General features: G+C 62.0%; 1 protein-coding gene across 2 annotated transcripts in view; it reads right to left on the bottom strand.

The window, feature by feature from the left end:
- AATK (apoptosis associated tyrosine kinase) overlaps nucleotides 1–6166 on the bottom strand; it is a gene marked incomplete at its 5' end in the record, with an annotated part of 39079 nt that extends 32913 nt beyond the window's left edge. For both annotated transcript variants that reach the window (XM_082604212.1, XM_082604211.1), the window contains one exon: nucleotides 6112–6166. In XM_082604212.1, coding sequence (XP_082460338.1) covers nucleotides 6112–6166 — 55 coding nt within the window. The remainder of the gene's footprint in view (nucleotides 1–6111) is intronic.
- Between the last annotated feature and the right edge of the window lie 9104 nt (nucleotides 6167–15270).

The raw sequence follows: 15270 nt of genomic DNA, 5'->3' as shown, positions 1-15270 counted from the left end.
GCACTGAAGTGTACACTTGAAATGGATGAATCATACGGTACGTGAATCATATCTCAATAAAGCTGTCAGGAAAAGAGGGAAGAGATGGCGTTAGGATGCCCGGAGCTGGGCAGAAGGCAGTGTCTGTCGACGGCTGCGCAGAGAACCTGCCGTTTCGCTGTCAACAAGGAGTGACCTCGGGCATGAGGCCGAGCGCGACCAGCCAGACTCCTTCCTAGGAGCATGCTGTGCGGGCGGCGTCCCCCAAAAGTGGGATTCCTTCTTCCCAGGGGGGTGCCCGGACAGCCAGGTGGGCCTCACAGCAAGTGGAGCCGAAGCACCTGCCCGGGACTACAGGCAGCTCCACGCAGACAGCTACCAGCCCATTACACAGTCACCACACATCCCTCTACAAGCGACCGCCTGCCACATCCCACCGTGAGAGGCGACCGGGGACCCGCCCCAGCCTCCAGATGCCGGCCAGCATCCTGCTGCCCCACCTCACACACCCTCTGTGACAAGTGACCCCCAGCTGCCCAGCACCACCCACTGCCCTGGCCCTGCCCATTCCTGTCCTGCCACTTCCTCTGGCAGAGCCAGAGCAGGGGCTGGGGACCTCGCGAGTATGAGCCCCTGTCCACTCACGCCCGGTCCCAGGGCTGGCAGTGGGAGAGCCCACACCCTCCCAGAAACCCCCACATACCTAGCTCTGGCGGCCGCTCCCGCGTGGCTCCAACTGCTGGTCTAACTCCAGAGTCACCCTCAGCAGACCTTCCCTGACCCCAGGGCACCCTGGCCCCTGCCCCCAAAGCTGACCCTGGCAGAGGAAGGCAGGGACCCGGCGTGGACGCTGCCTACTGCGACAGGCCAGACAGGCTGCCTGGGAGCTGGCTCTGGCCCGGCGTCCGCTGCCCTCATTTCCTCTGCTGGCTTCCTCTGCCGGGGGAGGGGAGGCCACGGGCCGCCTGTCCTGCTGGTGCTGGCTCCTCTGCAAGACGCAGCTGGACGCCGAGAGCGAGGCCCCAAGGTGCCCAGATGAGGGCTACCGGCCTGGGCCACAGCTGCCTTCCTATCACTGCGGTCCAGTGAACTCGCGTGTTCTGAGGCGCCTGCACACGTGTTACCTTGCTTTCCTCCAAAGACATGTCCAGGTGGGTAGGGCTGTCCCAGTTTACACAGAGGAGATGGAGGCTGGCATGAAGGCAGAGGCAGGCTCGGCCCCAGATGAGGCCCCGTGGGGCTCAGAGCCGCCCTGCAGGAGTGTCCTGGGGCAGCTATCGCGACATGCCACAAACTGGGGCCTTAACGCACATTGAGTGTCTGATGTTCTAGAGGCTGGACGTCCTGCACAAGGGCCACACTCCCTCCAGAGGTCCCGGGGCACAACGCTTCCTGCCTCTCCCAGCTTTTGGAGGCCCCAGGCCTTCCTTGGCTTGTGGTTGCATCAGCCCAGCTTGGCCTCCATTGTCATGTGGCAGGGGACATCCTCCTCTCTCCTGAATCTCCCCCTGCTCTCTTGTGAGGACCCAGCCATGGAATTAGGCCACCTTAATCCAGGATGGCTTCATCTTAACTTATTACAGCTCCAAATGCCCTGTTTACAAACAAGGTCCCATCCTGAGGCTCCAGGTGGACATGAATTTGGGAGGATGCTATTCCACCCATGAGCCCTTGACCTGGGGAAGGTGGAGAACAGGGAGGATGGAGAATGGGTGGACATGCTCAAGGGCAGTGACTGCAGATGGCCGGGTGACAGTGGGGCAGTCCTTCAGGGCCAGCCACCGAGAGGGACAGCTCCAGGCTCCTCAAGCCTCAGGCCACCGGGACCCGGTGACTCAGCCCATCAACTGAAAGGAGAGCAGGGGTGAGGCTGAGGGCCAAGGGTGGGGTGGGGGATCTGGCTCCCCTCAGCCATGACCTTGACCACCCCCCACAGGAGACCACAGCACCCACGGCCCAGCCCAGGCTCGCACACAGGTGAAGGCATCTGTGAGCATGTGCGCATTCGTGTGTGTTCACGCGTGTGAGTGCCTATGTGAGCCCGGGCACCAGCGCATGTAAAGCTACCCAGCGTGAGGGAAAAGCAGCCCCTTTGTGAGAAGAGCATAGGCTGGCTTCCTGGAGAATGTGCTAGAATGCAAAGAAACTGCCCAGGAGAGGACTGTGACCTCCCTCCTGCCCTGAGCTGGCCCATACCCCCAGACTCAGCCCAAGAGCCACAGCTTCCACCTTGGGGCCAGTCTTTTTCGGGGCGCGGGGAGGGAGTAACACTCCGACCCTTGATGCCCCTCCCCCCCAGCCTGAGTCGATCTGGGGAGGGCCTGGTGGAGGGGACGGGGGGCGGGTTGTGTCAGGCAGCATCTGCCTTCAGCTAGGCCCCGTGGGCAGCAGGCAGCGAGCGGAGGGCCACCAAGTTCAAGAACCACTGCCAGCAGGTGTCCGTCAGCCAGAGAGAGGGACCCCCAGGGCTGCAAAAGCCCATTCCTGGGGGCCTTTCAGGCTTCAAGTCCCGAAGCGCACCTGTCCCCGTGCAGGATAGACCACGCCTGGCTGGAATGCCCTCCCTGCGCCCTGTCCCCCAGCGACACCTTCACCCTAAGGTCCGGGCGTGCCCAGCCCTGAGCTGGCACCTCGCACACATTAACGCTGGTGAGTCGGCTCCCAGTGGGGCCAGGCGCAGGGGGAGGACGCGGGCAGGCAGCAGCACGTGACCAGGAGGCTGGGGGCTGCCTTGTCTTCCATGAGCTTCCCCAAACTCCAGGTCCTGCCAAATGGTCCACGGTGACCCCTGCACCAGGGTCAGCCTTGAGTGGCGCTCCCTGGGGACTGACCCTCACCCAGCGCTCCAGTCACCCACATGTGACCCTCAGGAGGGGACACCACAGTAATGCCCACCTACAGGTTAAGAAACAGAGGCACAGAGAGGGCCATGGGATCAGGGAGGAGTTGGTCCACTACCTGCCCCACGGGGTCCTCAGTAGCTCCAGGCCCCCAGGCTCAGGACTGCAGAGCTCTGACTGAGGCCTACACCTGGCAGGCACCTGCTGAGGGTCTGGGCTGCACCCAGTCCACCCGGGGCCGGAGAGGGTAAGAAACAAGGGCAGCTCCCTGCCTCAGAGCATTCCAGCAGGAGAGGCAAACCCCCTCCCCGCCCCTTAGAAGCCACACCTTCCCCCCACCAGCCACACCCAGGTGCTCCCGACTCCCACATGGCACCCTCATCACCCCTCAGCTCTTGACTTCCATGCCCCACCACCTGGTCTCCCCAGAGTGAGGTTTCACCTATGTGGGGCTGAGTCTCAGAGAGGTTGAGTGACTGGCCCAAGGCCACACAGTGCTGAGGTCACAGGGCTGTGACTGCCCAGAAATCCCCCAGGGTCACCCATATCCTAAGGAAGAGCTGGACTCCAGAGGCAGCCCTTCCGGATGCCCGCCTGCGCCGGCCCATCGCCCCAGGAGCACATGCTGGGCCTGGCCCCCTCCAGCGGCCTGCCCTGCCCTTATCTGATAGGTGGTGGTGGCCCAAGCAGGAGAGGAGTTTAAATGAGGTCCCCCAGCCCCCAGGCCTCACTCAAGCATGTGCCTACAGCCTGAGCCTCAAACTCAGCTCCCATCACTCTCTACATAACTGCACCATTGTCACCACCTCTGTGGAGAACTGCCACAGGATCTATGACGGACGCAGAGCTGGCAGTAGGCAGCAGACCTGGCCTGGTGACATTGTGAGGACCCTCTGCCCGGGCCAGGCCCCTCTGTCCATCCCTGAGTGTTGAGTGACCACAGAAACAAACTCCGAGACAGCCACAAACACGACTGTCCCCTGCCCTCCAAGTTTGGTGGACCCCAAGCAGGGTTCCTCCCTTAGACAGGAGCCAACTTCAAAAAGAACCATCTCGGGCTTCCCTGGTGGCGCAGTGGTTGAGAGTCCGCCTGCCGATGCAGGGGACACGGGTTCGTGCCCCGGTCTGGGAAGATCCCGCATGCCACAGAGCGGCTGGGCCCGTGAGCCATGGCTGCTGAGCCTGCGCGTCCGGAGCCTGTGCTCCGCAACGGGAGAGGCCACAACAGTGAGAGGCCCGCGTACGGCAAAAAAAAAAAAAAAAAAACACAAAAAGAACCATCTCTCCCCACTTTGGGGACAGGAAAGCCACGTGCCACTGTGGCCTTGTCTCCACACCTCCCCCCCCATAAGAGCAGTCTCTGTTCATTGAGAGTCAAGTTTTCACCAGGCGCTTAACCGCTAACTGAGCTTGGGGTAGGCACAGCTATCCCATTTTACAGGTGAGAAAACTGAGACTCTAGAAGGCAAGGGTGGGCAGGGGGACTCCAGGGGGTGGGAGCTGGGCTCTGAACATTGGGCATTTAGCAGGAGGGCAGCAGATCCCACCCCCCCCAATGCCCACGTGGGGGCCAGCACAGACCCCAGCCAGCAACCCATCTCCACCATCCAGGGCGGCCCCTCCCACAGTGGGGCAAGTTCTCCCCTTCACTCCACCTGCAAACAGATCTCCCCTTGCCTCCTGACAACTTTTTTCCCTCATAAGTCCTTAAACTGACACATTATAATTACATTGATCACAGCTGTTTACAGGAACACTTGCAAGAGAAGCCAAGCTCAGCTGTTTCTCTAAGATGGGAGAAGGGTCTCGTGCTGGGACACACGGGGTGTGTGTGTGGTGGGGGGAGGGTACTGAACCCACACAGGGCAAGTCTGGGCCCCACAAAGAGTGCAAGAGGCAGGGCGTGGGGGAGGGCGTCGCCATCCCTGGGTCAGTCCTGGCACACACCCTGCCACACTGCCAACGGTTCCAAGGATGGACCCTCACTCCCCAGCAGCCACACTGCATGGAGCACCAGCTCGGAGCCAGCAGGACACGTGTCCCTAAAGGTTGTCTGGGCCTGGGACTGCTCAGCAGGGCCACCTCCAGCCCCCACCCTCAGAGCCCAGCCAGGGCTGTCGCTGCCAGATTCTGGGCCATCCACTGGCGACTCCACATTCTCCAAGCTCCAGGAGTCGCCTTGGGAAGTCATTTCTGAGCCAGTGATACCCACACCCTAAGCCCAGCAGAGGAACCTGCTGTCAGGTCCCCTCCCCCAAGAGCAAATGCCTTCAGATGGGGCTGTACCCAGGGGACCCCGTGCATCACTGCATGAACTGGACCCTACTCCAGGGAGGGAGACCCAGGAGAGCCCGTCACGTGCTCACCCGGCTTTGTTTTGGCTGGATTAGCCTGTGCCAGAGCCCCAGTGACATGTGAGTAGGACTCTGGGCCCTTCGGCCAAGGCTCTAGGGCAGGGGTTTATCTCCCACTCAGGCCAAGGAGGGGGGTGGTGAGACCAGTGAAGACAGAGGGAAGAAAGCCTACCACTTCCTGGTGACAGATGCAGGCCTCCAGCTTCCCCTGGTCCCTCTGTCCACCCCGGCCGCCCACAGTTGCCAGGAGGTCAGGCAGCCATGGGTAAACAGGCTTCCAGGGCCGCCAGCCTGGCCCCACGCCCCCTACAGCCAGCTTGACAGCGCCACCTGGGCCTCTCCCTGACCATAGGGCCTGGGCATCCACTGAGGCCCATCTCTTCCGAGCCTCTGCTCAGTGGGCTCTGTCCTGTGGGTTGACCACTGCTCCCACCTCCCCATGCAGGCGACTGGGTGGCCTGGCAGGGCTCCCCAAAACCAGCTCCCAGCCTGGGGAGATGCCTCCCATGCTAAGACCGTAGATCCACAAGGGGCCATGGTCACCTGGGCCTGGTGGGGCGACATTCCCACACCTCCCGGGGGCCCTTAGTCCTGGCCACCTCCTCCCCTGGACACCTGGGGCCAACACGGGCCCTCCTGCCCGTTACCTGAGACGGAAGCTTCCACAGAGACAGGGGCAGTGCCCCCACTGCCCACCCCCGCTGCTGGAGGCCTCAGCCGGGCAGGTGCCAGCCCCAAGGCCTGCCCATCTCCGGGCTTCCAGGGGGTCCTTCGGGGAAAGCCGTTCCTTCTGCGGCTCCACTCAGAGTGGGGAAAGGGTTAACTTCCATGCAAAATAGGAAACCGGGGGCTCTGGAAGCATCATGTCCGCAGTCAGGCAGGTTAGGGGCAGCTGCAGCGGGCAGAGGGCTGGCAAGGGGCGCGGCCAGGGGACTCACCGGGGTCGAAGTGCGAGCTGAAGGCGAAGCTGGGGTTGAAGAAGGACGACGACATGGCCAGGGCCAGCAGCGCGTCTTGGCATCCCCCGGCGGGCGCTGCGCTCAGGACGCCCGCGGCCCGCGCCGCGCCATCATCCGGCCGCCGCAGGTGCGAGCGCGCCTTGGCCGCCGCGCCCGCCCAGCGCCCACAGCCGCAGCCGCGGGGCCGGCGGGGTGCGGGTGCGGGTGCCGGTGCGGGTGCGGGCGGCGGCAACAGACGAGGCGCCTCCCCCGGCCGGCCGCGGCGCCGCGGGGCTCCCGGGCTGGTGCAGTCCGAAAACACCGGCGGGAGCGCGCGCGGAGGGGGGGCTCTCTACACGGCTGGGGGGGCACGGAGACGCGCGGTGGGGGTACCCGAAGGCTGGGGGGGTACGGAGACGTGGGGGGCACGAAGGCACGAGGGGACACAGAGACGCAGGATGGGAGATCCGGAGACGCGGGGGTGGCACGGAGAATGGGGGGGCGCTGGGAGGCGGAAGGTGCGGGGGGAAGGGGGCGGGGAGGGGGATACTGAGGCGCGGGTGGGAGCTCAAGAGACGTAGGATGGGAGACCCGAAGGCTCGGGGGCACAGAGGGTGGGGGAGGGTTGCTCGGAGGCGAAAAGTGCGGGGGGGGAGGGGGCGGGACGGAGACTCAGGGAGGGGGCACCTGGAAGCGCGGGGGTGGGCAGAGGCGTGGGGGGAGGAGCGGGAAGGCGGGGGCGCGGCGGCGCGCGCGGGGGTGGGCACGGTGGCACGCAGGAGCAATACGAAAGCGCGCGCTGGGTGGCCCGGAGGCGCGAGCCCAGGCACGCGGGGGTCGGGGCCCCGCACGCGGCCTGCACACGCCGGTTTCGGAGGCAGCTTGGGTCCGGCCCCGCGCCCTCTGGGCGGCGCCCGCGCCGGCGGGGTGGGGGGGCTATTTTTGCCCAAACCGCCCGCGCCTGTGCCACGCTGCGACAACCGTGGAGAAGGAGCGGCCGCCCCCGCCCGGGAGAGAACAGCGCCGGGCGTTTAGGGCGGACGCGGCGGCGCCGGGCACCGAGGGACCGTCCCCTCCCCGCCGGCTGCGCGCCCTGCCGCGCCATCTTGCATGGATGAGGCAGCTTCAGGAGGGCAGGCGGGCTGAGCGCGCAGGGTGCTGGGGACCGTCATCTCCCCACCCCCTGGGATAGGAGAGAGAGTCATTATGTAGCCGGGATTTGAGTTTTATGTAACTTGGGTCACTCCCTCTATGTCCATCCATTCATTCTCCGGCCAGATGAGCAAAGCTGCTTGGCTGACCCAGCTGGAAGGCAGGGGGTTTGTGGGGGCAGGAGGGGCTCCTAAGGCTTTGGGGAAGAGCAAGGATCAGTGGAACTGGGGTGGGCAGGGATAGAGGAAGGATGGTGAGGGCCAGCCCTCATGAGAGGATGCCAGGACACATCCTTCTTAACCTAAGATGGCCCGTTGTGTAGACAGTTCCCCCATGGGCAAAGGAAGGGGCCTCCTTTCCTCTCAGACCTTCGGGGTCCCCTGCCGTGGGTGGCCCCAACAACCGCAGGCCTGTGGAGGAGCATGGGCATCCAGAACCTTCTTAGTGGCCCTGATGTTGTGGCCACTACTCTAAACAGCTTTGCCCCAGAAGCCTTGTTGACGAGGAAGGAACCACAGGGGAGTGGCCAGCAGAGGGCCTGGCCTGTGGGAGGGGCTCAGATCCCAGGGGCCTGGAGGGGCAGCAGCCACAGGCGCAAGGATGGCTGAGGGCTGTGATACAGGAGTGCACAGTGTGAGGGGGCTGGATCCACAGTGGGGGGTCTCCCCTCCCCACCTAGGAGGAAGGCCCAACACTGCCCACCCCCATACCAAGGGCCCTGCCTCTGCCCACCAGGAAGATGCCCCAGACACCTGGACCTCGACGCAACCGGAGGACTCCCTGGGGACAAGCAGGGAAATGACCAGTGGCCCTAAGTTGTCCCTGTCCAGATTCTCTGCGCCACCATGGCCAGCCTCAGTGACCAGGATCAGAAGACCCTCTGTGAAGGCCTCTGTGACACGGGTTGACCAGTGAACACACACACAGTGTGCACACTGGCATACAGAAGGCCAGATCTCGGGGGCGTTAGGGTTGCAGATATCCTCCAGGGTCCAGGTGGGGCAGGAGAAGTCCACCCAGGGCTGCAGGTCCAGCACTGCCACTCCATTTGACCCGAGTGACACCTTCCCCCCATGCACTGGGGTCCTCTGAGATTCACTGGACCCAGGAGCCCTGCTGCCCCCCTGGCATGGTGGCCGTTGAAGCAGAGGTGCCCTGAGTCCCTCCACCATTGATCTGGTCCTCTGGCCAGCGATTCCCATGTGTGGCCGGCCACCAGCACTCACTGGCCACCACAGTGGGGAGCAGGAAGCCTGACACTGGAATTTAGGGGGGAGGGCTTATCTGCACTCTTCCTGGGGTTGGGACAAAACTGCTGTCTTGCACTCAGGGTCCCCTGAGTCCAAGACCTCCAGGCCAGCCATGAGCCCAACCCTCAGCTGGTATGACAAGGCCAAACAGACAGGACAGAGTGCTGGGCCCTGGGAAGGGTGGAGCTGAGAGGCTCGGTGCATGGGGCTCTCTCCTCGGCCTCAGGACCCAAGGACCCGTTCCCAACACACACACACACACACACCTGTGAGAAAAGACAGAGAAGGCAGAAACCTGAGCCCCAGGGGCAAAGCTCCCACACCGTGAACCTGGCTTGTCCAGTGCCAGGGTCAGGGTGTGCAGGGGTGAGGGCTCACAGGGGTAGACCTGCCAATCCGGGGTGACCAGTGGCCAGCCTGCCCCAGGACTCCCACAGAACTGGCTTCTGCCAATCCCGGAATGGTATGAGATCCCTGCAGATGTGCCCCCTGCCCCACCACCTGGAGGGAGGCAAGATGCCCCAGAGCCCTACATAGCCGGGTCAGGGGCCAGGCCTGTCAGGGGTGAGGGCTGGGGTGCCCCACATGGAGTGACCACTACCTCAGGCGCGCCTCCACCTTCAAAGGCCGGGCTGGTGGGGATGCTTCGTCTCTGCTTCTCTTCTACGGACATGAGAACACCCTGGGCCCCTGGCGACCGAAGCCTCAGGCAGGAGCCTCAGGAAAGACAATATGGGGTCAAGGACAAGCCAGGGGTAGTAGGGGGAGAGCACCTTCCCTAGAAGGAGCCAATCCCCCAGGGAGTCTGGGCCTAGAGGATTTCCAAGAGGGCCCGAGGCCTTGGGACAGAGGGGAGAGGCCTCCCAGGTCGGGAGCAGCATGGGGGCCAGACCGGGGCTCAGGTGAGGCAAGGGAGGAACCACAGGGCACCAAAAACTCAGTAATGACATCCATCGACAGATGAATGGATACACAAAATGTGGTGGATCCATATAGAGGAATATTACCATCAGTAAAAAGGAACGAAGCGCTGACACGCGCTACAGCATGGATGAACCTTGGAAATGTGCTCGGTGAAAAAAGCAAAAGGACAAACACCATAGGATTCCACTTATGGGAAAGACCTAGGTTATTCAAATCCATAGAGACAGAAAGTAGATTGATGGTTGTCAGAGGTCCAGAGAAGGGGAAAATGGGAGTACGGGGCCTTTTTTGGGGTGATGAAAGTGGTCTGGAATTTTATAGAGGTGATGGTTGCACAACCCTGTGAATATACTTAAAAACACTGACATGTACACTCTAAAATGGTCAACTTTACAGCATATGAATTATATCTCAGTGAAGCTGTCAAAAACAAACTTGGTCATCAAGGTAACTAATATTTTAATGCAATATCTTAAAGAATCAAAATTAATGAGAAAAATCCATCATGAGCAGCATATCGCAATTTTGAATCAAGGCAGGAGCAGAAACGGTGTTGGGCCATCTGGAGCCTGAGGCCAGAGAAGCTCTGGACTGCTCACCTGTCGGCCTGGTGCCCCTTAAATTCACAGCCCTGGTAGGCACCTGGTCAGCCTGGTGGACACAGCTGCCTTCGTGTCCCTCCAGGAAACTCCAGGCCCCAGGCCTACATCCTACCTGGGTCCTCAACCGAGGCTCAGAGTGGGGGGTGGGCCGGGGGTCGGGCAGACAGCGGTAGGAGAGAGGGCCGGAAGCAGGGGGGCATGAGAGGGTCCCGGGTAGGGGTTGTTGAGTGTCCTGGGGCGGCCATAACAAATGACCACAAACTGGGGGCTTCAAACGACAGAAATAGATTCTCTCACAGTCTGGAGGCTGGAAGTCTAAAACTGAGGTGTCAGCAGGACCGGGCTTCCTCCAAAGGTCTAAGGGAGGACCCTCCCTGCCTCTTCCAGCTCCTGGCGGCCCCAGGTGTTCCTTGGCCCATGGCCATATCATTGCAACCTCTGCCTCTTTCCCTCCGTCGTCACATGACCTTTCCCTCTTCCCTGTCTCTCTTCTTATAAGGAACCAGTCACTGGATTAGGCCCATCCTAATCTAGTGTGACCTCGTCTTAAGGGTCACATCGGCAAAGACCCTATTTCCAAACAAGCTCCCATCCAAGGTACTGGGCTTAGGACATGGACATATATTTTGTGGTAAAGGACACAGAGGCAGGGCCGTGGGGATGGCCAGCACCTCTTGAATCCTTCCTGTAATAACTCGCATCAGCATTTCTGCATGAAAGGCTGCCCCGGATTCAGCCCACAAACCCACATGCTGGGCACCAAAGTGCAAGGCCCCAGGGACGCCCCTGCCTGCCAGGACCTCACCCCCCAGTGGGCTCCCCCAGCCCACCCCTTTCTGCTGCACGGGGATGTGGTCCAGGCCTGGGATGGGGGCAGGGAAACAGATGTCCCTTGTTGTAATCACGCTTCCCCACCCCCACTTCTGTGTGCACGGGAGGGATGCCAAGGGAAAATGCTGTCCCCCACCCGAATTTGCCCGCAGATACGCCCCAACCTCAGGCGAACCTCTCCCCCACAAGCCCATCCACCGCAGCTGTGCTCTGCAAAGTGGGGGTGAGAGGGGTTCCAGCATTTGCCAAAGAGACCTCAGAGCAGGTGCATCTGCCAAGGGTACCCAGCCTCCCCAGGAATGGGAAGATGCTGCCTGGCGTTCTGAGCCAGCCAGGGGGAGACACCATGCTCTGAGGAGGCTGTGGCTTGAAAGAGGTTTGTCCTTATATAAAAACGGCTCCCTGGAAAAGAAGAGCTAATTCCTCTTAGGTGTCTAGTACTCACGTCATGGGGCAGGGCTGGGCTGCGGGTCTCTTCAGGGGTTTCCAGTCTGCAGCAGGAGGGCCGAGAGCCCACCAGCCCCCCTCCTGCGAAGTTGTTCCAGGCAGGCCGGGGCGGGGGGCAGTGCCAGCCCCTTGAGGGACCGAGAGACCAGAGTGTCCCAAGGGGACAGTGCCTGCCGTGCCTGGGCACAGGGGACAACGGTATCCCCAGAGCTGTGAGCTGGTCCCCGTGGCCCCTCCAGGCCAGCTCAGCCCAGAGGCGGGCCGGTAAGCTAGGGCCAGGGCTTCAGGAGAGGAGGGGCGGCCCAACTCTGAACCGAAATGAAACGGGAGGGACTGCCCAGGGGACTGGCCATCTGTCAGCTCCGGGCAGGTGCTAGTCCAGGAGCCCGCCCACCCGCTCCCCAGCCCTCGCTTCATGGCCTGGGCAGGGGTGGGCATGGATAGGGCCTTATGGAAGGTGCCGGCAGAGGGGGTGCTCAGATAACATAAGCCATTTTAATGTGCACAACTCCATAGCGTTTAGTGCATTCACGGTATCATGCAGCCACCACCTCTATCTAGTTCCAGAACATTCTCATAACTTCAAAATAAACCCCATACCCGTTAAACAGTAACTCCCCATTCCCCCAGCCCCACGGCAAACACCAATCTGCTTTCTGTCTCTATGGATTTGCCTCTCCTGGACATTTTATACCAATGGCATCACAGACTATGTGGCCTTTTGTGACTGGCTTTTTTCACTCATTGTGGGGCTGTCAGGGCTCATCCATGTTGTAAAGTGTCGGTGCGTTGCTCCTTTCATGCGGATAACATTCAACTCTATGGACAGACGTGTTGAGAGATGTCCCTGCTGCCTGCTGGGGACCAGACTGCAGTGCAGGTGTGGGTGTGCAGGGGGCGCAGGGCACCCAGCTTCGGCTGGAAATCTTTAGGGTAACCCTTTTGGAGAGGAGCATGGCAGGACCATGGAAACTTCCACCATTCATTCTGGTCCTCCCACTCCGGTCTCCCACAGTGTTTCTGATGACAAAAGCACTGGGACCTGGGACTTCCCTGGTGGTCCAGTGGTTAAGACCCTGCACTCCCACTGCAGGGGGCACGGGTTCGATCCCTAGTCAGGGAACTAAGATTTCACATACCGCGTGGCATGGCCAAAAAGAAAGAAAGAAAAGCACTGGGACTTGTTCCGGGTCCAGCAGCAGGTGGTCAGTCAAGGAACTTACTAGAACATCCTCAGCCTGCTGGCCTAACACAGAGCTGTCTTACGTCATGGCAGAGTGCGGCGACGCATGATAAACTTTTGTGCAGAGAAAGCAGATCTCAGAGCTATAGGAGCGCCATGTAAAATGACGGGGACAGAAACCCCCGCAGGGGACAGCTGGTGATGGAGGGTTGGAAAGAGGCTGCACAGATGTCTGCACCGTCAGGGGCACCACTCTGTAAAATACTGAGGCCGAGAAAGTGAATGGACAGTGAGCTGTTCCCCTCCAGGTGGGCCACGGCCACGGGGGACTCTTGGTGACATGTCCCTCTCTGGTTCCCCGTACTCACCCTGGTGACTGCCCTGTGAGGGCCCTTCCCAGGGAGAGAGGACAGCCCCGCCCAGGTTCACACAGCCCTGCTCCCTGTGCCTGCAGGAGTCATCCTGCCTGACGGAGACCTCCCTCTCCTCCCCTCGCCTTGACAGCCAGCCCTGGCATGGCTCCCAGCCCCCCACAGTGACCCAGGGACAAAGGACAGCTGCCCAGCCTGACTTCTCATCAGAGGAGGCCCAGTCGTCCAGTCTTCTGCTGCCATCTCGGACACGCTGGCGGCCTGCACCCCCTGGGCCATCTCCTGGACCGCCGCCCCCTCTCACCCCGACGAGGCCAGCAGGCAGGGTGGGACCTCTGGCGACAGATAGCAAGTCTACTCACTCGGCAATGTTATCACTCTCCCTACCCCCACCCCAGGCTTGGGGAGGCCAGGCGCTGCTAATGGTCAGTCTGCCCAGCCTGGTGTGGACGTGCCAAGTGCCAACGAGCCCCTGGGGGCGGCCAGTGCCAGGCTGGAGTACCCGGGAGAGGCGGTAGGACAGCTGCAGCCCCAAGATGTAAACAGGCCGAGTGGCTGCAGGTATAAAAGCTGGAGCCCCCGCAGCCTCTCAACACCCCCAGCCTGACCCGCCTTCCCAGAGCCCTCGAAGGAAGCCGGGCGAAGGTGAGCACTGCCCGGGGAGGGGTGGTGTGGGCACCCAGCTGGGCCGGATCTGCCTGAACTGCATGGCAGGAGCTTGGGCCTCGTCTTCCGCTGGACAAGGGGAGGCCCTGGGTGCTGGGGAAACCCCAGGGAGGTCTAGGAGAGGAAGAAAAAGAGGAAGGAGAGGGGCAGCCCCAAGGTAACTGGGTCTGCATGGGTGGGCACGTGTGCACGCATGTGCCTAGGCAGACCTCTGAGAGAATGGCTGCAAGCTGGGGTCAGTAAGGGGAGGCTGAGACCACCTCACAGGGCTCCCGGTGCTGAGTGGGGGAAGGGCCTGGCAGAACAGAGGCTCCAAGGCCCCCAGACCCACCAACTCTGGCAGGCATGCTGAGCCAGCTCTGGGCCCACGTGCCCAGCCCCTGTCCCAGTGGGGCCCCAAGGCCTCCATCACCCCTTCCCACCTCCCTCCAGCCCATGAGGCCTTTTTCTCACCAAGCATCTGAATTTGGTGATTCACTCTCAGGTGCTAGATGCAGACCACAGCCCCCAGGAGGGCCACATGGGCGGTCCAGAGTGGTCTGGGGACAGGGGAGGGCCCTGCCAGCCTTGGAGGGGGCATAGAGAACGCAGCAATACTGGGCATACGTGGGGGTCTGCGGGGGGGCGGAGCCAGGCCTTAAAGCTACGACCAGCTTTGGCTATGGAAGGCAGTGAGGCGGGAGGAGAGGGAGGAAGCCCTTTTCACGGGGAAGGACGAAGAGGGCAGGGCCCTTCCAGGTGCTGGGAGCCCCCCAGGAGGTGCCATGCAGCCCCCTCCCCAGCCCCCTCCCCACTTCCTGCCCTGACTAGGCGTGCCAAGTGAGCCTCCATCCCAGGCCCTGGACCAGGTGCTATAAATACACCAACCACAGCCTGAGGCCCAGGTCCTGCCTCTCCTGCTGTCTCCAGCTCTGACCTCAGGCTCCCCTGCCTTCATGGGGGGTGGGGGTGGGGGGGATGCCCCAGAGAGCAACGGGGCGGGAGCAGGGTGGTAAACAGCCCAGCGCAGGGCGCCCACAGTGCTCTGCAGTCAGGATGTCAACCCCAGGCTTGGCCAGACCTGGCCTGGAATTTGGCCCTATCCCTCCTCCATAAAGGGGGTGGCATTGTCCCTGGGCAAGGCCCCGAGTGGCAGGCAGGGAATCCCTTCCCTCCAGAATGGACCCCATGATTCCAGGGTAGAGAGGGGAATCACGGTCTCACCGTGGGATGCAGGGTAGTGGGGTCTGTTCTGGGCCTCCGCCTGCCCTTGATCCCAGCTGACCACCCCTGCCCCACTTCCCGGACTGGCTGCAGGGACTGGCCATTATGGGTGACACCCATCATAGGATCCGACACCCTTTCCCCACCATCTCCTTCTCTCATGGCTCCTTGCATGACCCTGCAAAGGGGCAGGGCAGGGCGGGCAGGGGTCTCTCCATTTCACAGATGAGGAGCCTGAGGCCCAGAGCAGCTGAGGGGCACACCCAGAGTCAGGAAGCAGGACGCAGCCCTGGGCTGCATCCAGCCCTCCCTGCCCCTCCACTGCAGCTTGAGTTGCAACCTTTGACCCGTGGCTTCTCTACTGGGAGAAAGGAGACGCCTCTGGCCACTGCCTGGCTGGCTTATGCCCCGCAGGTCACTGAGCTGCCTCTCCTGGCGGTGGGAGTAGGTTCCAGAAGGCTCACCACCCTGTGAACTTCAGAGAGGGCCAACGAGCCTCTGAAATAGCTGCTCTGCCACAAGCCCCAGAA

The sequence above is a fragment of the Mesoplodon mirus genome (assembly GCF_964341445.2).
Source record: "Mesoplodon mirus genome assembly, chromosome: 18".
NCBI classification, from domain to species: Eukaryota; Metazoa; Chordata; class Mammalia; order Artiodactyla; family Ziphiidae; genus Mesoplodon; species Mesoplodon mirus.
This window is presented reverse-complemented; position numbering and strand designations above follow the sequence as displayed.